Consider the following 20,641-nt stretch of genomic DNA (forward strand, 5'->3'; position numbering starts at 1 on the left):
TGAATAACATGGCTGGAAAATAAAAGCAGCCTGTCTGTACTAAGCTGAAGCACACATGGAGAGATTTGGTTTTTTTATTTTTAGGAAGCTCGGCCGGCTAATCAGAGACTGTTATTTAAAAACAACAATGGATCATGAGAAAAATGGTCAGGGGGGATTTTGAATGGCAGCGCGGTGGATGTTGTGACTGACGGGATTGGGGGCAGATGGTATGTCTGAGGGAAACTATGACACAGTAATATTCTTAGAAGGGTGTGTGGGAGATGTGGGGCTAGTTGAGTTTAGCGTGTGTGTGATTCATCGGTTGAGCGGGACAAGCACAGACACTCCTGGGCGCTTCCAAAAAAATATTCACAGCTCTGAACACCCTGTAAAAAAGTCACTGCTGACACTGATGTGACATGTGATCACATGCACCCAGGGCATCATGAAAGATTCCGCTCTTGACATCTCATAATGAGCAACTCGACAAGACACTTGGGCCGGATTGTATGTTGATGATATTATACCGAAGGGGCGTGGAGGAGGAACCAGCATGTAAGGTGTTGACTGGGCTTCTTGTTAACTGAGGTATTCCATTTAGAGCCAAGCTCTCATTTGCGAAAACATTTTGTCGTGCTGGCTTTGTAACCCACACCTTCAAATAAATCCAAGGAGCATATTTGGAGTTCCCACCAGGGAGACCTGATACCCCATGTGTCCCCGGCCTTCTTTGGGGCCGTCCATCGCCCGGAGTTTAGCTAAGATGACATACATCAGCCATGTTTTACGGTGGCTATTTGGCTTGTCAGATTTGATTTGTCCCCGTTCTTTTAACATATATCGTCTGGGATGGAAAGGACATGGGGAATACCGCAGAGGAGCATGGGGAGTTTGGTGTTGGGGGGGGGAGAAAATGAAAAAAAAAAGGTTTCTGTCAGTGAAATGAAAGGGAGTGTGCGTCTGCAGCGGGAACCACGGGGGTGACAGCCCGCACGGAGGCTGCCTGCTCCAGCATCGGCCACCGGAAAGGTCAGCCCCCCCCCCCAGAGTGACATTTGGACTGGGACAGAAGTGACCCAGAAACTGTGTCATCTCCTGTTCGCAGCGAGGGTCCCGAGGAGGGCCGCTCACATCCACAGGTACAGGTACAGGCTCGGGAGGAGGACAGCGGGGGGGTGGTGGAGAGGAAGAGGAGGACGAGGCAGCCGCGGTAGACGAATGAGCGCCAGTGACATTCTAACAGACTGGAAAAATACAGCTGTGGAGGTCGCCGGGGGGAGAGAAGGTTAGTCGCAAGAGGCTGGAGACAAAATTTGATTCAGTCAAAACAAAGCCCGGCTCACCCTCTTCCCTCGTCCTCCCTCTGTGAGCGTGATGGCCTGATGAGAGCTGTCGCCAAAGCTTGTTATTATGAAATAAGTGCACTTAGGAGGAGGCGGGGTTCGGCGTGCACGGGGTGGCGGTGGCCATGGAGACGAGCGCGGCTATTATGGGATGCACGTGCCACATCCGGCGATTGGCTGCCTGAGAGTGAAGCTCGAATCCAGGACACAATCACAGCCGCTAATCCAGCTGATAACAGCGGATCTGGTCCTTCTGCGTTTGTCAAAACAAGTCTTATCGTCTTTCACACCACAAGAAATCCTCTGGCTCGAAATCCTGACGACTCCTCCGTTATGTACCGACTCGGCTTAATTTTGGGGGGGAAATCTTTGAAGGAACAGATGCGATTGGTTATTTCATTCAATTGTTGCCACGGGCAACATAATATTTTTTCAGCAGGGAAAATTGTGAAGGGCATGGATGGAAGCAGCCGTTTAGCCAGACACACGTCAAGAGAAGGAAGAGGCAGAGAGGGAGACGAGAGGAAGAGGTGGACTGGACTGTACTTTGTGTGTGTGTGTGTCTGTGTGTGTGTGTGTGTGTGTGGGTGTGTGTGATGCTTTACGAGTATTTTGTTGGGCCTTCACTGTGCTGAGCAATTAACTGTTGGGCTGAAAGCATGGTGTCAGCTCCAGTGCTCCTCAGCCCGAGCAGCGTTCGGCCATTTATCACTTTTACAACTCATTTTCACCCCAAAACACTCAGAGGCTCTGGAGCTGGACACAACCTCGCTGCCGCCGCGTCCTTGGGCTCCCGGTGACAGGTAAATATACATTCCCGTCCAAACACATGTCCCGCACCGTCTATATTTGACTTATGGGAGGTCAGCCTGCGAAGGGATCGATGTTGCAGTTCATTTTTAGAGGCCTGATGATGTCACGTTGCAGTGCACTGTGGGTTACGGGCCCCGGGAACCTGTTGCAGCAAGAAAACGGCAGCCACCACGACCATAGATATATATATAAAGACTAGATGTCTCGTTTGCGTTGCCGGCCAGCGGTGACGAACGTCCGCACATGGCGGCCATCTTGCTAGGGGGCAGTTCGCTCACCCATAACATTGTGTTGGTAGTGGTAAATAACCATAATTTGGTCAATTTTCAACCGATTTTTAAACGGTTTGGTTTGTTATAAACGTCAGAGATGTAGATATGACACTGCATACTTATGAATAATTGTATTATTTTCTAAAAAAAAAATGTATGCAGTGTCATAACTAACTACATAAACTACACAAACTACATCTCTGACGTTTATAACAAACCAGATCGTCTAAAAAAATGGTTGAAAATTTAGCAAGTTATGGTTATTTACCACTACCAACACAATGTCATGGGTGAGCGAGATGCCCCTTAGCAAGATGGCCGCCATGTGCGGACGTCCGGCTCCGTCGAACGAGACATCTAGTCTTTATATATAAATCTATGACCACCAAGACGAGTGAGAGAGAGAGGCAGCACGTGTGTGTGATGGGTTTTTTCTTACCTGCACTTTGAGTCAAACCCTTGAATGGACGGGTTCTCGCTCCCTCTCCCCTGTCACGTCATCACTTCCACTGACAACATCCCCCGGTCCCGCTGGGATCGTCGGGGGGGTCACACGGGAGGGCTGGAGTGAAAGGAGCGACGGGATGTTGTCATTCAAATGCAACGGATCACTTGAACCCCAGCGCCCTTGCTGTAATGACCCAGTGTGAGGAACCTGTAATGTGGTTTTCCCCATCGGCCTCGGAGGGAAACCCAACGCCGCCGCCATTCAGGTGCGCCCGTAAAGTGCTTTTCACTTTCTGAGGACTTCCTGTCTCCAGTGGCGTTCTCCATTAACTCCTCACAGACGGACGAGAGGCCTTCCCATTGGCCCGGGCGCTCTTTATCTCAGCGGTTATTCTCTTCACACACACACACACACATACACACACACACACACACACACACACACACACACACACACACACACACACACACACACAGACACACACAGTCCCCAGGTACAGGCGCTACCTGGCCCACAGATAAGATAGGCGGCCGGCTGCCTGTCAGTATTGGCGGATGAAGGCTATCAGAGTATTGACAACAGTTTACGCTCCTTGTTGGGAAACAGAGTTGGACTTGTGAGACAGTTGCACACAGGGCTTCTATTGTCCAGGGGGGGTGGAGGGAGATATGAAAACCCCCTGTGGTCCCACACCCAAATAGCCTCTCCCTCCCTCCCTCCCTCCTGCTCCTCTTCAGTTGCCTTCTATTTATTCACACCAGCTGTAGTGATGTGCTAAAAAAAAGTTCTTGACACAAGCTATTGCTTTTCATCGCTGCAGCTTCCGGTTGCTAACAGGGAGCGAGGCTCTGTCTCCCGGGCCAGGCAGGAAACAACACACACACACACACACACACACATACACACATCAGGGTTTTCACAATAAAATTAAAAGATGTAATGAGATATCTGTCTAGGATTCCTGACGTCAGCAGCATTGGAATTATTGTGTCTAAAAGAAGAAACACAAAGAAAGAGGCTCATGTGTGCGTTTACATTCTTCCGTTCATTGTGTTTTGTAACGTAAACCGAGACGCGTCACTCAGTCGTTACGCATCTTGAACGTTTCATCGAAAGTTATTCTGTGATGTCACCGAGTTGTGTAGGACTCGATCTGACAAGTTGGGAAAAAAACGGATTAAAGACCAAATAAAGAAATAACGACGATCGTAGTTTATAAAAAAACAAACGATTGACGTCTGCGTTCTGCTTGGATTCAAAACTAATTAAATTGACATTTCCACCCGAAAATTCCTTTTTGTAATGTAGATTATTACAACATGTAATCTAGACTAAACCATTTCTATTTGTCATCTTCAGGAATATTAAAGGCAATAATGTTCTTTCTTTTTCTTTTTTTTAAATCGATTTCGGTATGAACATGGCTTTGGGGTTGTTTATAAAAAATGTCAATAAACGCATTTAATTAATATTTTTTATAAGAAATTAAAGTAGTTCGTTTTTTACCGTTATTATAAATAATGTTAAAAATACAGGCCTATACAGGGATGATGGATTTCACAACAAACACAAAATACTAAATCGTATATTGGAATTATGAAAAGAAACTATTATTATTTTGATCATCATAAAATGTTTGTTTTTTTGTTGTTATTTTTTATTACTCAAAGATGCCAGCCGATATTTATTTGTTGTATTGAATTATTATTACTTTTGTTATTATTATTATTTTTAAACCAACTCCATAATGAATTGGACCACCTCTGTCTCTCCTTGTTATTTCCTCCAGAGGAAAGTAACTCCATCCTGTCTTCTCCCTCTCTCTCTCCCTCTCTCTCTCTCCCTCTCCCTCTCTTTCCTCTCTGTCATTACACTGTTTTGAAAAATAAGGAGAGGTTTTAACTGCCATCTGAGACGATAATGGTTACCGATTCTATACTTTCAGTAATAATCTTCAAGTGGGGCCGTGATTAATGATGTCTGCGTTGGAAGCGGCTCCTTCAGGCCCCTGGATGACTTCAGCTCCTCAAACTCTCTCTCTCTCTTTCTTTCTTTCTATCCTCTCTCTCTCTCTCTTGCGGAGATGTTGCGGTGGTGTATTATGACCCCCCCCCCCCCCCCCCCCCCGTCACACGCACTGAGGGAGGGGGAGCCAGGCAACAAGTCCCCAGGTGCAAAGCAAAATATTGACCCACACCATCCATCTTTATTGATTTTACCATCAACGTGGCCGTGGTAATACATGCATAAGGAGCGTTCTACCTGTGAGTAAATATGAGATGAGAGGGGGGTGGAGGGGGTGGGGGGGTCAGGCTCTCATCCACCCAGTGCATAGAGAGGGAACAGGCTGCAGAGAAAATGACTGGAGACACTTTTACCTGAGTGTGATGTGAGTAATAATCCAAAGAGTTGACGGGATTTCTCAATATTATTTTCTGCAAGATCTGCGAGTTGAAGCGTCTCCGCGGCTGACGTCACATCTGCTGCTGCCTCTGTAAACACATTTACTTTGGCCTCCAGAAGGGGTCGCCCTCCTGTAATAACATGTGCGCCCAAGGGTGTGGTGGTGGTGGTGGTGGTGGTGGTGGAGGGGGGTGCCATGCAGCTCTCTCTCCCTCTCTCCCTCTATCCCTCATTCTCTCTCTATCTCTCTCTATCTCTCTCCACCCACCCCTGAGCCATGAACATCTGTATTATGTGCGAGTTATTAATTAATTGAGTTGATAGATATGCGCACATTAATCAATAACCTCGAGTCATTTTATATTTTAGAGCCCGCCTTATCAACACCTTGTCTCTCTCTCTCTCTCTCTCTCTCTCTCTCTCTCTCTCTCTCTCTCTCTCTCTCATTATTAATATTATTTATTTATTATTTTTAAAACAACCCATGCTCCATAATGAATTGGACCACCTCTGTCTCTCCTTGTTATTTCCTCCAGAGGAAAGCAACTCCATCCTGTCTTCTCTCCCTCTCCCTCTCTCTCTATCCCTCTCTTTTCCTCTATCTCTCTCATCCCTTTTTCTGTTGTTTTTTTTACACTTTCTGGTGAAGATGTCTCAATCTGCTGCAGATTCCTGTAAGATTTCCTCAAATAAAAATTAAAAACGAATCAGCAGCAGATTAAGGGTTGGTGGAGGTGGTGGGTGGACTCGGACTCTCCTAGTGTCATGCAAGGGGAATCGAGCAGCAGATTTATTTGTGACTCTCTCTTCTTCTCCCGAGCCGCAGAACTGTGATTATTTCGCTGGAGAGAGAGAACGGCCGCGCGGTGACAGGCGGCTCCGGATGCAGAGGAGGCCTTGGGCTCGGCTAATTAAATCTTAACTGATTGAAATAAAGGTTTCAGTAGCTCAAGGCTCCACTAAGCTGCGGCTATTTCCCTTTTTATTGCGCTTTATTTATTCTGCACTCACATGCACACACACACCCCCCCCTCTCTCTCCCTTCTCCCTCTCTCTTTTTTTTTCTGTCTGCCTCCCCAGCAACTTCACACACACACACACACTGGTCACCGCCATCTCCAGTTTCTGCCCAAGCCCCTGTAGCTATGTTATTTCACTAATTATGATTTTTACATCCTTAAGATTAATTTTTGTGTGAGGGGGGGGTCTTCTTGCGTGTGTGTGTGTGTGTGTTAGTGGTGATGGGGGGTGAGAGGAGGAGGAGGGTGGGCTGGGGGAGACTGTCACTCATTTTTAAGAAGACAAGCACCACTGAAGTGTGAAAAGCAAGAAAAAAAAAATCGCCTCTAATTCAAGTACACCGGCGGCCACGCGCACGAGGGTCCTGCTCGAGTCTCACCCATATCATTTATTATTATTTTTTTTAATATATTTATTGTTAAATATTAAACTAAGATTTTCTGCAGCCTTGTTCTAAAATAATAATCTATATTATTTAAATTATCTCTCTGGACTTATTTGATCTATCATTGTATGTTTTTGATTTATTTGTAATTTATTTTACTATTATTTCTGTATAACATATATACATTACCAGATTTGTTATTTAGTTAATATTCTAATATGTCAGGCCCTTTAGGTTTTTTTTTTAGATAAAACCCTAATTCCTGTATTTATCAAAATGCCATCGAATAAATAAACGTGTGCGTCGTCCTGGTGAAAAGGGCAGCGAGGACGTGTAGTTCTTTCTCCCTCCATTGTCTGAGGAATACACACGCGTACACACACACACACACGCACACACCATCATAAATGATAAACAGATAATGGAGCTGTCTCCTGCAGACACGTTCATCAGCGGCAAATGGAAGCTGGCGCGCGGCACCGAGGAGAATTAAGGCGCAAGAGTTTGCAACATTCCTGCAGGGGATGAGTTGTTGACAATTAAAGAACACACGCAGACACACACACACACACACACATAGAGAGAGAGAGAGAGAGAGAGAGGGGGGGGGGGATCCGTGCACTGACCGTCTATATTTTGTTTATTTCAGTGGAGTCATTTTCCTGCTTGACCAACATAAGCAGATTCCTTTTTTGAATGTTTTTTTAATTCTCAGGCCTTTTTCAACCCTGCATCAGGTGTCGCTGCCTTTTGAGTGTCTTCTTTTTTTTATTGAGTCAACATCAACTGGAAAAAAGAACATTTGAATGTGAACCTTTGAATCTTTAGGTTTTACGAGCTGCTGTTTAACTCCTTCTATTAGTAGAAGAGGATCATATAGGACACATGTGACTGGACGTGTTCTCTCTGAGCTCGGGTGAAATATCTCCTCATGTGATAAAGACTCGTTGTAAATGTAAAATGGAGAAAACAACTCAAACGAGGGTTTTTTCTTCACTTCGAGCAACACAACAAAAAGAAAAAGACACAAACAGGCCTCAGCCACAATCCTGGAAAAAAGGAAAGAAGGAAAGAAAGAGAGAGGGAAGGAGTGAAATTCCGACATGAAATCTGTGACCAGATGAAGTTTTCGCCTCTCACTCGATTGTCTTTGCAGAGTTCGGTTTGCTCAACCCTGTCTTTTATGTTGTTTTTCTTTTTTAGAAAAAGGAAGAAGAGGAAGAAGAAGAAAACAAGAGAGAAGCAGCCAGAAAGGCTTTTGGGTGCTACTATAATAAACCATTTTCCCCGGGCTTTATTGATCAGTCACTCTGAGCTAATGTAATTATCCTCATCAATAGGGGGACTGCAGGGAGAATCATTATGCGGTTGACATTGATAAATGATCAGCCGAATGCGGCCCTTTTCTCCCAGGGACACCCCCCCCCCACCCTCCCTCCACCCCCTCTCTCTGACCCGCAGCACACAGGCCCACATAACGTAGCCATAGAAACACCTTATGGCAGGAGGAGAGAAAAGTGCTGAAATGTTGAAAAAAAGACGAAGGAGGGCAACACACACACACACACACACAGAGAGAGAGACACACACACACACACACAGACAAACACAAAACCTAAAAAACTGTCCCCCAGAGCGAGACACTTTGGGGGGGGGGGAGCCAGCTGCAAAGCGAAGGACTCTGCAGCCCCAGTGCGTGCGTGTGCGTGTGTCCGTTTTCACGACCCAAAATCAGCAGAAATAAACTTTTCTTTTCAAACGTGTTTGCAACCAGATGCACTCACGTATCTTTTATAAAAACACACACACACACACAGAGACACACACTTTACAAGATGCTCAACAGCAACAAAAAAAGAAGAAGAGCCAATAATGTAGGAGCGTTATTAACATGTCGCCTCTGTTGCGCACGGTGTCTGCAAGCGCGTAAAAGTGCGTGTGGACTTTTTTTTGTTTTTTAATATTGTCGGTGAGGAGTCTTTCCTTTTTGCATTGTGCAGCAGCAGCAGCAGCAGCAGCGCAGAGGGGGGAATATATTCCTTATTTTATTCGTGCAGCAGCAGCCCGGACTGGCTGTGACAGGGAGGAGATGAAGGGGAGGAGTTGTTTAGCTCGGCTGGATCATCCATCATCCCTGTCACACCAAATCGGCAAAAGGAAAGCAGCAGAGGCAATCTACCTTCTGTCTCATCGGGGGGAAGGAGGAGGAGGAGGAGGAGGTGGGTGGGAGGGAGGGAGGAGGAGGAGGAGGAGGAGAGGGGGAGGGGGAGAAAAAAGAAAAGAAAAGAGGAGGAAAAAAAAAACTATTAATATTAAAATCCTCTCCATCCACAGTAATCCTCACGTTTTCTCTCTTTTTCATCTGATAATCTCCGCACAAAACGGAGGACTTCTTCCTTCCGTTTTATCCACACAATAATGGAGCTAAAAGACAGAGAGAGAGAGAGAGAGGGAGAGAGAGGGAGAGAGAGAGAGAGAGAGACACACACATAACAGGGACTTTTTACGTGTTAAATAGTTCAGAGACGAGGAGGCTTCATTGACTCGATTCTCCTGTAAAACCAATAAAGCACATGCATGTTTTTCTTTCCCCTGGTCGAGGCCTAAACCAGCTTTTTAAAAGGAACAACATGGGACACATGCGGAGAAGCTGTGTGCAGGTATTGAGTCCGGAATTTCATTACAACCTGCAAACTAAACACTAAACAACCCAAATAGAAATTAAGCTGCAACACGTTAACGTGCATTAAAATGATCTAACTAAATTATATGTATTTTAAAATGTTTAAAATTGGGGAAAAGAGCTTTATGTGCGTTACCACAAATATTTGTTTTGTAAAAAGAATTATTGCGATTTTCATCAGTCTGTTTTTTTTCTCTTGTTCTAAGAAAATGAAAAATAAATGTGTTAAATAAATAAATCCAAAGGCCTCAGCTTCGAAACAGGGGAATCTGAGTTTGATTCTAAACAAAATGTATTTTACGTCAGCAGCCTGTTGAATTCTTTTTTCTTCTTTTTTCATTATTTAATAGAAAATAAATAACCAGGTCACATTAAGACTATTTTTAAATTTTTAAATATTGCTGCAAAAATAAGAAAATAAGAGCAGGCCACATGACAATAATATAGAAATAAACAGCTCAATTTATAAACGAAAATCCAAGCTAGGTCAGTTTAAGTGCAGCAAATTTAATTAATAAAATCTACTTGAATTGTATTATTATTATTGTGATTATTATTATATATAGTAAATGTATTATTATTATTATTAAATCTAATATCATTACAGTTTGTAGTGGGCGACTTGTTATATTTGTAGAGTAACACTCAGGATTCAGTCAGTGATAAACAGTGTTTCCCCTAAAAATTAAAAACAAATAAAAAGAAGTGAAGGAAGATAAATGCGGTGCCATGGAAGCGGAGGGTTTTAACCCGTGTTAGAAGGGGACAGACTATTTCAGGAGAAGTGAGGTTGTCATTTCTGGTTTAAGGCTATGACTTGGATGGCCGCGGGCGAACACAGGCGAAGAGGTGGAGGAAAGAGAGAGGAGATGGCCTATCAAAGCCCATTTGGGTGCTCCTGGACGGCAGTACCGCTCGAGGCCGACAGGCGGCGCTGCAAAACGGCAGAAAGGAGCAGAGCAGTCACTGACAGAGAGAGAGAGAGAGTGAGAGAGAGCTGTGGTTCTCACTACAGGAGCAATTACACTGGGGATGAGTCCTGACTATTGTTTGAACGACAGAGATGGAGTGGAGGGAGAATTTATCTAACGTAACTAACTCATTTCCACATTAACCTCATATGGGGCCTGTTTATAAAGGCAGTACATATTTAAAATAGCACCAAGTCTTTATTCTGTAAATAACAAACTGTGGTATAATTAAGTGCAAATCAAATAGTATTCAGAAAAAGTAAGATTTCCTTTTTTATTTTGACAATTTTGGCCCCTCGAGTTTAAGAGCTTGAGGCCGGAGTCTTCTTCATTCGTCTCCACTTCACTGTAGTTTATCGTTTGGTCTGAAAATGGCTTGGTGGTAAATCTGCTGTGTAATTTGCTCCCTTCATTTGCATCTGACAGTTGTTTATTATCCGGAGGAACATATTTGTGCGCCTAAATAAATTGCCACGGCGATATACATGTGTGTTGTGACCATCATTTGTCATTGTCGTTTTAAGAGGTTGTTCAATAACCAAATGGGCCTGGTTTAAACAAGCCACTGCTAATGGGGCTGGAGGAAATGCAACTTGATTGATATATTTTGATGAGTATTTGAAAAAGGGAAAAATTAAAACATTGTTGAAAGGAGAAACCTTACCAGAAGTAGATTTTCTAGTTATAATAATAATAAGCTTATGACTAAATGATTAAAATGGGGAAATGGTGTCCCACAGTTAACACAGTTAATCACACAAAAATCTAACAAAAATCAAAAATGAAATATTTATTACAGCATTTGTGACTGAACACCTTTTAAACATTACGTCACAGTCCTCATACAAGTATTTAATGTATTTTTGACAAAGCTTAAGGGAGACGGCATCTTATCATCTAGTGAGGAACACGTGCTGAAAAAGGAAGGAATTCATGGACATACAATATCAATGCCACAGCAGATCTGAAACTAGCAAAAACATTCTTTTTCAATTGAGGTAAACACATAGAATATCTAACATGAAACAATTAATAGACTGAACTCTGTACGAAGTTTGTTACAATATTCTCTCAGCTTTTTTTTCACCCCTCCCCTCCTCCCCAAAAAAAGCATTGAGTTCATAATTTAAGTTTTTTTTTTTTTTTTCCTTTTTTTTTTCTTTAAAGTTTTAGGTTTTTTGGTGCATCAACCATCAAATGCTTCTCCAGTGCCACGGAATCAACGTGTGTGTCAGTATCGTCCGTTTATGGCAAAGAATGTTGATCCGCAGGTAGAGGAGCGCCGGAGGATGTTGCTTTTCCACTGTGAAGCTTCCTTCAATCGGCTCTTACCAACGAGAGTCCAGGGTACAAAAAAATAAAATAATATTAAAATAAAAATGTATAAAACCAACACAATCCAGTGCTTGGGCAATTCAAACAAAGAACTTTTTTTTTTCTCCTTTAAAACCTACAGGGCAACATTCATTCATGAACCAAAAAGAGAAGAAAAAAAAGAAGAAGGGGCATGACAAATGTTCAAACTGAATCTTCTGGAGAGATCCGGTGTCATTTAGCAGCCTTTTCCCATCATGCCCTGCTCTTATGGGGGACAGGACCTGATTGCCCTCTGTGGTCTGGAGCCTTTTTGAGATGTTCCATCTTCTTATTGTTTCTTTTTTTTTCTTTTATAGTGCTGTGCTGCGAGACAGTTTCTCCTCCAGGAAGGAGCACACACAGTGTGAGAGAGAGAAAAAGGTTAACCTTTAATTCTAAAACTAGCTCAGGAAACATAAACCATGTGATCAACAAAAAATGCACAAGTTTTAACTTATTTATCTATACTTTTTATACTACAGTAGTTATAACTCTTGGAGTCTTTCTGTTGTTTCTTTTTTAAAACCTTTTCCGGAGTGATTTTTATTTTCGAAGCGTTTGCGCACGCGCGTCACATGAAAGTGTACAGAACAATGTTTATGAAGGTGTGTAGGTGAGTGTGCGAGAAGTGTGTGCCTGTGTATATGTGTGTGTGTGTGTGTCTGTCTTCGAATGTGTGCGTCTTGTCCATCCGTTGCACACGTGTACGTGTTCAGAACATCCTCTGTTGATCTTAACCAAAAGCCCAAGACTTTACAAAGTGTTCTTGTCAGCTTGGTCCTCCGTTCGGATGAAAGTAACAAAATTGACAAGTTTTTTAAAAAAAAAAAAAAGAAGAAGAAGAAAAGAATTATCACAGCTCATCTGGAATTCTGTTTCTTTAGTGTCAAATTCTGGTCAAAAGGGTTCAACGTTTTATTCTTAAAAATAGTCTCAAAATAGGATTTATCGTGAGCTGCTGCTTTCTTTTTTTGTGTGTGACTGTTTTCTTGTCGTAGCTGCTGTTGTCAAAGTTCCCTTCTACTATTGGGCGTGGATGTCCAGGCCTTGTCCTCCAGCACTGGGGTCAATGGGAGTGAGCAAAGGGGGTCTCTGCGCAGGCATGGTCATTCCTGGGTGCGACGCGGGTCCTCCGTGCATCAGCATGGCGTGGTGGTGGTGGTGGTGGTGGGCGTGGTGATGCGGGTGGTGGGCGTGGGGGTGGTCGGGCAGGTAGGCGTGGAGAGGGGGTCCGTGTCGGTACTGGGAGGGGTGAGAGGTCATCTGATGCGGGTTGGGGAAGGTGGATCGGGCCATGCTCATGCCCACAGGACCGCTCTGAGGTGCGTACTCCCCCGGCATGCCTGGCAGACCTGGGAGGAAGAAGGAGAGAGAGAGGAACAAATTAATAAAAAAGGCCGTTAACAAGGCCTTGATTCAATTTAAACCCAACTCTGACAACAAAGAGATTTTATGACACTGGGTCTGTGACTGCAGCGCCCGAGTAAAGGGAGACATTATTGCACCGGGCTATTTTGGGCTATGGTGAGTGGTTTACAAGGCCCAATAGCGTTGTGGTCAGGTCTCAGGTTGGGAAACGATCCTCAGTCATCCACAGACACTGGAGGTCCTGGAGGAAGTGAGGAAAAGCAAGCAGCCGTATTGATGTGGCGGCGAAGCGCTAATACTTTTACAAATGGAACGGTTAATTCCCCAGCTGACTCTGGTGACAAACTGAGCCGGCACTCTCTCTTGGGGACGCGCCTCTGTGAACATATTTGATTTGGAGTTTTCCTGCAGAAGTTATTGAATAATTTAGGGCTCGGTTTGCTGTTTAACCAAAGACAGTGAAAGAGCGTTAAGAGCCTGGTTCCACCCCGGAATGAAAAGCATCTCGGGCAAAACACGAGTCCTGCTCTTGATGGGTGGTGTGTGGGTTTTGGAGCTTCGTAGAGACAAGAGCAGGAAACAACAGCGAGAGACATAAGATTAAAGAGAAACAGGGAGGTGGGGTATGTTGATGTCCCTTCAGATGGACTCCACTTCACATGTGCATGGGCCCCAGCATGCTGGCATCTCTCACACTGTGACAGGACCCGGGACACAGAGCTGCCTCAGCGGTGCCACTGTGTGACTCTTCACACGGCTGTTTGTGGTAATCAGGAAGAAAAAGAAAATGTGTGGGGATAGAGGGGGGGGTTGTTGTTCCTGGAGCCTGGGACTGGAGTATGGGAACATAGCTGGTCCAGAGGCCTGGACCCTTGGGGAGACCCAAGTGAGAGCAGGGGGTCCCCGGCTGGAGCCAGGGGGCCGGGGGTCTGGGATTGGGTCTGGGTTCGGCCTGCTTTGTAATGTGAACCCCTGGGGGATTAGAAGCTGTAATAGGAGGGGAGAGGTCGCCGCAAGGTCACTAGGCATGCTCACTCTCTGCATTCCTCCACCTTAGTACACTGCAATTAAGAAATTACGCAGGAGGGCCCCGGTGAGGGAGGGGAGGAGAGGAAGAGGAGGAGGAGGAGGGCAGAAAGGAACGGAGGAGACAGCAGATTGATGGCCGGTCTCATCGGTGGAAAGCTGTGTCATTTTTTTTCGAATACTCCCTTTGTCTGTTCATTTGAAATGCACGTGTTTGTCAGAGCGGGTCTCTTAAAACCCCACTACCGGGGTCATAAAACAAATAAATCATGCAGGGGGGGGTGGTGTCGGGGGGGGGTATGATGGGTGGTGCCCTCGCCTCCACATATAACCTGGAGCAGCTCCTGTTAAAAGGCCCAGCAGATGTTTTTGACACTGTAAGCTGCTAATCTCCAGTCTTGTAAGCTGCAGTCATTCCGTTAAGTAGATCTGAGACACCCCCCCGCCCCACACGTACACCCCCCCACTTCTTTATTAACAAGAGTGGTAAAACCATCTGAAGACAATAAGTGAGGACAGACTGGGCCTCTCTCTCTCTCTCCCTCTCTCCCTCCATCTCTCCATCTCTGCCTCCCTGACTCGGCTGTGCACTCCGGTTCTGGCACGTTGCTCCTGCTCAGTCATTGGCCATAATTAAGTACCAAATACACCATATTGTGTGGCTGTGTAATCAAATCAAGAGAGGATAATATTCCTCTGTATTGAGCTATTAATGTAATTGGTCATGAAGCATAAAGTATGTTACGTAATTAAATAGTCTCAAAAAAATTATATAGCCCCCATATTAAGAATTAGCCAACCTGAGCAAATGTTGTCTCGGTGTGGCTGTTTTAGGGAACATTGCTTCCTGATTTCTCTTCCCCCCCACCCACCACCACCACCCTCTCTCTCTCTATCCCTGCTGCCATTAGCAACGACAGGAGGAGGACGAGAGAAATGGAGTGAGAGACAACGAGGAAGAGCGAGCGAGGACCAGAGGGGTGAAATGATCTCTGTCGAGCAGAATTGCCGCCGTGACCCTTCGGAAAAAATCCAGTCTCCATTTACATATAAAGGGTTCTTTTAATCAAGGTAAGTGTTATTATATTGTGCCTCATTGGGCAAAGGGAGTTTAGGTGTTAAATAAAATCTCTTCTGCCCGGCCGCCTTCGGGATGTGATACGTCTTGATTTTTCAAATGTCAGCACTGTGGCACCAGCGGCGGGCGGAATGGCCGGCTTAATCAGACTGCCGCCATTTAGCCGAGTGTCAGAGTGTGTGTGTGTGTGTGTGAGTGATAGAGTGTGTGTGTGTGTGTGAGAGAGAGACAGTAACACTGAGGGATCTGTATGTGTGAGAGAGTTTCCACTTCCTTTTAGACGCAGCCATGCTTGTGTCTACAACCTTATAAATTCATCTCCATGTCTCGACTGCTCTTGTCTTGCGAGTCTCGGGTCAGGCTCGTCTCCGGCCCCCCGCCCCCCCTTAAATCGTCTCCCTCCAGTAAAAAATAATCAAAACACACAGTACCCCCCCCACACACCCTCCACCCCCATTCCTCCCTTTACACAGCTCAACCCAAACCCCCCAGTGAAGGATCGGCCGTGTCACCCCCGGCCCGTATATCTGGCTCAGGCCCGTAATGTACTGCAGTGTTCCCGTCTTTGCATATAAGATAATTTGGGCATCAATCCTTCGCCCAGACAGATTTATGTCACTCGGAGGACAGTTTCACTTCTCCTTCTTTATCGCTTCACTGGAGCCTGCTTAATTTCCCCCCCGTCAGCCCCCTTTCCCCAGGAGATGTTATTTTTTCCCTAAATGTCCAACATTTGCATTCGCTGTCCACGATGGGGAGAGTGATGGCGCTGTTGTTGTGATAAATAAATTTCTGGCGATGCCACGCCGGGTTGTTTCTTCCTCTCCGTCTTCTGTTGTTGTCGTTCCTGTGGTCTGGCGCCACAAGTCTTTTTCCCAAGTCTTCAATTCATCCATGGCAACTGAAGTCTCCCCCCCACCCACCCATCTCTCCCCCTCTTAAAGCATCTTGCTAAAACAGCCTTGCATGCTAGCTCATAATTGTTGATGCCGGGGAGTAGTGGCTCACAGCCTGCTGCAGATTTATGGTAAGAGTCACTGTAGTGCTGATGAAGTGAAAGGGAGTTGTGTGGGTGGAAGAAAAATTAATAAAAAACCCACAGCCCCCAAAAGTAAGGAAAAGAGCCCAGTACTTACTTCCCCCTTTTTCTTTGCGTTTTGCTTTACAAGATGGAGGTTACATGTAGTGCCATTGCCCATCCATGCCCATATTCATCCCCATTCCACTCATAGGCCCTAGAAAGAAGAGAGAAAACACCAGAAACAAAAGGGTCAGCGGGAGTTTGAATCGCAGAGAAGTCAGAGGAGAACCACGAAACAGAGAGGATGAGGTCGGGTTAGCGTTAGATGGGAAAGGATGAGAGTGTGAGGAAGAGGGAGTTGTGTTTTTTTTTTTAATTTGCGTAGAATCCCGCAAAAACCCTTTTTCAGGTTTTTTTTCCACATGTGTTAGATTAGAAAGAAAAAAGAAAGAAAACAAGCAAGACAGGCAGCAGACAGCCTGGTTATTGTGGTTGTGTAGCACGTGGTAGTGTTAGGTTTTGGCTGACTTGGGGTCCTACGCCACGCTGAGGTGAGTACACCTCACGCTGCAGTCAGGAAGGACCAGCACAGATCATCATGGATGTCTGGTGGAGCGGGCACGGAAAACAGGAAGTGGAGACGGCGAGGTGAGGCGCTCCGGACTTACCGGCTGGTCGGATCCCCATGTGCTGCTGACCGTCCAGCACGAAGCTGCCCATTGGCTGGCCCTCGGGACTGTACGCTGCTCCTTGGCTCACTGAAGGATCAAGAAGAAAACCTGATTGTAGTCACAACGTGGACATGAAAAAGGGAGGGTGAGGGGGAAGGGAAGGAGGGAGGGAGGGAGGGGAGGGAGGGAGAAGAAGAAGAGAAAACACACCAGACAATCAGCAATTGTCCCAGCTCCAGCCCAAACATACTGTAAGACATTGTGCTCATGTTTGTGGACCGGCAGTGACTGACGTGTGGCATGCAAACACGCATACAGTTGGTCCACGTGCATGCATGCAAGCGCACACACACACACTCACAAACACACACACACAGACACACACACACTCTCGCAGCCAGTGTCATTCAAAACCACACTCACAGGAGACACATTGTTCTCTGGAGGAGAGAAGGGAGCATGCAGTTTGACAGGGTGAGAAGAATTTCTGCCGAGCCAGGAAATTCACCGAGTCGGTTGTTGAATCACGGCGTAAATATCACAACATAAGATCTAAACACACGTAGATAATCCTACGGCTGCAAAATCCAAACCTACCAAGGATTTATCTCTTGATCTGTCACGATATATAAGATAAAGCAGCAATCCATTTTCATACTTGTATCTTGTTTTGTTTCTAATCAGCTCCTAATGAACTAATGCTCTTCGGAGACACTAGAAAAACGCTGTATTCTGGCGCTATAACAGAATTATCTCGGATAATCTGTGATTCGTAAAAAGATTAAAAGGGGGTGGGTGGGGGTGGAGTGGGTGGCGTTTAGTCATGCTGTTTCCGTGGAGATTGTTGACTGGCACATATTGGCGGCAGCCCGTCAAATGTTGCACACACAAAAAGTGCAGCGCCTTCGGAAAGAGACGCCCACTGCACTCGCATCTTTTTTAATCGTGGCTCAGCGATCTCCACCCCGGTGTGAGCAGCAGATCTGGTTTAAGACGGGAATTTGCTAATCAACAAAAACAGCTTTTCCCTGCCTGAGACAAATTACTCTGCTTCTTTGCGGTAATGCCACAGTCAATGAAGCTTAGGGCGACTGGATCTTTCCGCGGGATCACAGACAGGAATGTTTACTTCTCACTTTGGGCTTTTTTGGGTTTGTAATCCGAACACAATAGATATCAAATAAATGTGTCCTTCATTAATGATATGAAGCTTTCCACTGAAATCTCTCTCCTCCATCGGCTTTAAATCCAAATCAAAACCTCTCCTGCTCCTACGACTTGAATTTTAAATGTTCTGAATTCAGTACGAATGAGAATCTTCAGGGGATGAAATTAAAAACAAGCGAGCGCAACCCAAAACAAAACGGTGCAAAAAAAAAAAAGATAACTCGTAAATTGCTGCTAGCATTCCTGCTACTCCTCTTGTGTCCAATTAGCAATTCACAGATAGAGTGCTAATATTCCTCTCTCTCTCCAGTTAGACTGGGAAATCTCCAATTAGAGTCAATCAGTGAACGGCCCACGCCACCGCCGAAAAACACATCTCATTGAGAAAATGGAAAAAAGGGGGATGAAGGGAGGAAGAGTCGGAGGAGGGAGAAGAGGGGGGTTCAAAAAATGTAGAGGAGCCCTTTGATACACAATCTGGGCTCCAGACATGATGAGCATGCCAGGGTTTGAAATAAGACGTCTTCATGCTGAGGAGAGACAGGAGGAGGGGGGGGCGGATCTCTACTGGCTTGTTTTTTTACCTGCTCGATTTGACTGGTCAATCATAGGCTGTACTATTCTTCTCCTGGCATTGATGAACCTGGCAGAGAGAAAGAAAGAGAGAGAGAGAGAGAGAAAAAGGAGAGAGGAGAGAAAAACAAACGTTAAATCACGCGGCATTCACACTCGGACAGATTCATCACGAGCCACCACAAAGACAAAACAGTTTTGCATGACTTAATGGCAACATTAGCCGGCGCGTCCTTGGGAGAGAGAGAGAGGCGCTCGCCACAAAACAGCAACAAACAAAAGGGCAATTGTGCGCTGACTTGGGAACCCAGCAAGGGATACTTTTAATGTTCCTTATGATCTATTCCCCCCTCTTTTAATAAAGCTTTTGATTACGTTTGGTTGCTATGGGCACCGGGGAGACATTCCTCAAGTATTAAGTGCAGCTCGGGCACAGAAGAACCCTCACGGTGGCTCCTCCCTCTCTCCCTCCGTCCTTTAGAGGCGCTGTACAGTATCTCCTCTCCGGCTCCTTCTCCACGCCGATGTTGTTTCTGCGGCTTTATCACCCATTGGAATTTAGAAGTACGCTTTACGTTAGCAACGTCCGAGGATACAAATGGTTCCTTTCATGACTCCCCCATCACTCCACCCCCCAGCCTCCACCATTCCCCTCTGTGGGACCCCCACTCTGGCTGCATTGTAGGGGGCTCTGCTCCCCTTTCCAGCTGTCTAGAAATGAGGACCAGGCATGGGCCACTCCGTGCTTTCACAAGGTATTGTTATGTCAGCGAGCCCATCAATTAGGCTGTCTGAAGTTTTATCACCGCCACAGCAGCGAATAAGTGCAGCTCCACAAAGCCTCCCCAGCCGGCCGTGCTCCTGCGGCTTTTCCAGCATGGAGCCAGAGGTCATTTGGAGGTGACTGCCAGCCAGGGGCAACCTTTTTGATTTTGGAATGGGATGTTTTGGGGCCGAGTCAAACCCAAGCTGGACACTGGGGTCCGGAAAACTCTCCACGTTTCGCTCTTACTTCCCCTTCTACCCCTTTTTCACATGCTAAAAACATGGAGCTTGTACTACAGGTACCACCATGTGGTTGATATTAAAGAGGGGTTTCAAATCACGCTGGAGCTGTCCAGCATGGAGTCTTTGCTGGTTCCAAAAAAGCAGAAGAGAGAGAAAGAGAGAGAGAAAAAAAGGCCCCACCGCCCTCTCTAAGGTACGAGCCACGGCACCATCAGCACGGCTAAAGAACTGGTCATTAGGAGGAAGGGAGAGCTGGAACCAATTTGGGCTCCTAATCCCCCATGAAGCCCTGATACCTGCCCTTACTTTCTCCAATGAACTTAAACGCCTGTAATCTGCCCGGCTCAAAGTGACATGGTTAAACGTACAAAATGCACGTTTGAGGGAGAAGAAAAAAAAAAGAAAAGAGAGACATGGTGCTCATTTGCCAGGGGGCATCCAGAGTGCAGCCACGCAGGGGTGCCGCGGGCCCCCGAGAGAAAGAGATGAAACACATCCATACCAGAGGGAGACAGAGGGAAAGAGGAAGAGGTGAGCGGATGGGAGGTTGGGATTTGAAATGATATGATTGCGACGGAGGATTCTGGGATTTAAGGGACGATAAGGATTACGTTTTATTGACTGTGAAAGTATTTCTGATTGAACCAAAAGGGAACTGGGTATTCTTTGATTCTTTGAAATACCTGTGGTGCTTAAGAGAGACAGAGGCGACCAGCATCAAAACCAGCTGAGCAAGTAAACACCGAGACATTCCTGGTATCACACTCCCTCTTTATGTTCAGTGCTCGAGCTGCCAAAATATATGTCCTGCTCTCGGCCTTTCCTCGACGCACCGAGGGGCTCAAAATCACAACCATGTGCATTCTTACCTATTCTGGGACTGAACCATAAACACGTAATGTTTGGAATATTCTTCCCAGGTGCTAAATTTGCCCTCATGGTTTCCAGTGACTGCAGAGGTAATGCTCTTACGCACAGCTGAATGATCAAAGTGCCGTTTTTCAGATTTCTCTCCCCCCCTCTAAATGTTCCTTTAAAAAAACGTTCTTCCTC

At 45.7% G+C, this 20,641-nt stretch overlaps 1 protein-coding gene across 1 annotated transcript in view; it reads right to left on the reverse strand.

Annotated features, from left to right (window-relative positions):
- Positions 1-11,097: 11,097 nt before the first annotated feature.
- Positions 11,098-20,641, reverse strand: part of meis2a (Meis homeobox 2a) — an 86,476-nt gene continuing 76,932 nt past the window's right edge. The window contains exons 10-12 of the mRNA XM_061082630.1: positions 18,592-18,650; positions 16,838-16,927; positions 11,098-13,028 (exon numbers count right to left, since the gene is read on the reverse strand). Coding sequence (XP_060938613.1) covers positions 12,700-13,028; positions 16,838-16,927; positions 18,592-18,650 — 478 coding nt within the window. The 3' untranslated portion in view covers positions 11,098-12,699. The remainder of the gene's footprint in view (positions 13,029-16,837; positions 16,928-18,591; positions 18,651-20,641) is intronic.

Source organism: Limanda limanda, chromosome 12, assembly GCF_963576545.1.
Source record: "Limanda limanda chromosome 12, fLimLim1.1, whole genome shotgun sequence".
NCBI lineage: Eukaryota > Metazoa > Chordata > Actinopteri > Pleuronectiformes > Pleuronectidae > Limanda > Limanda limanda.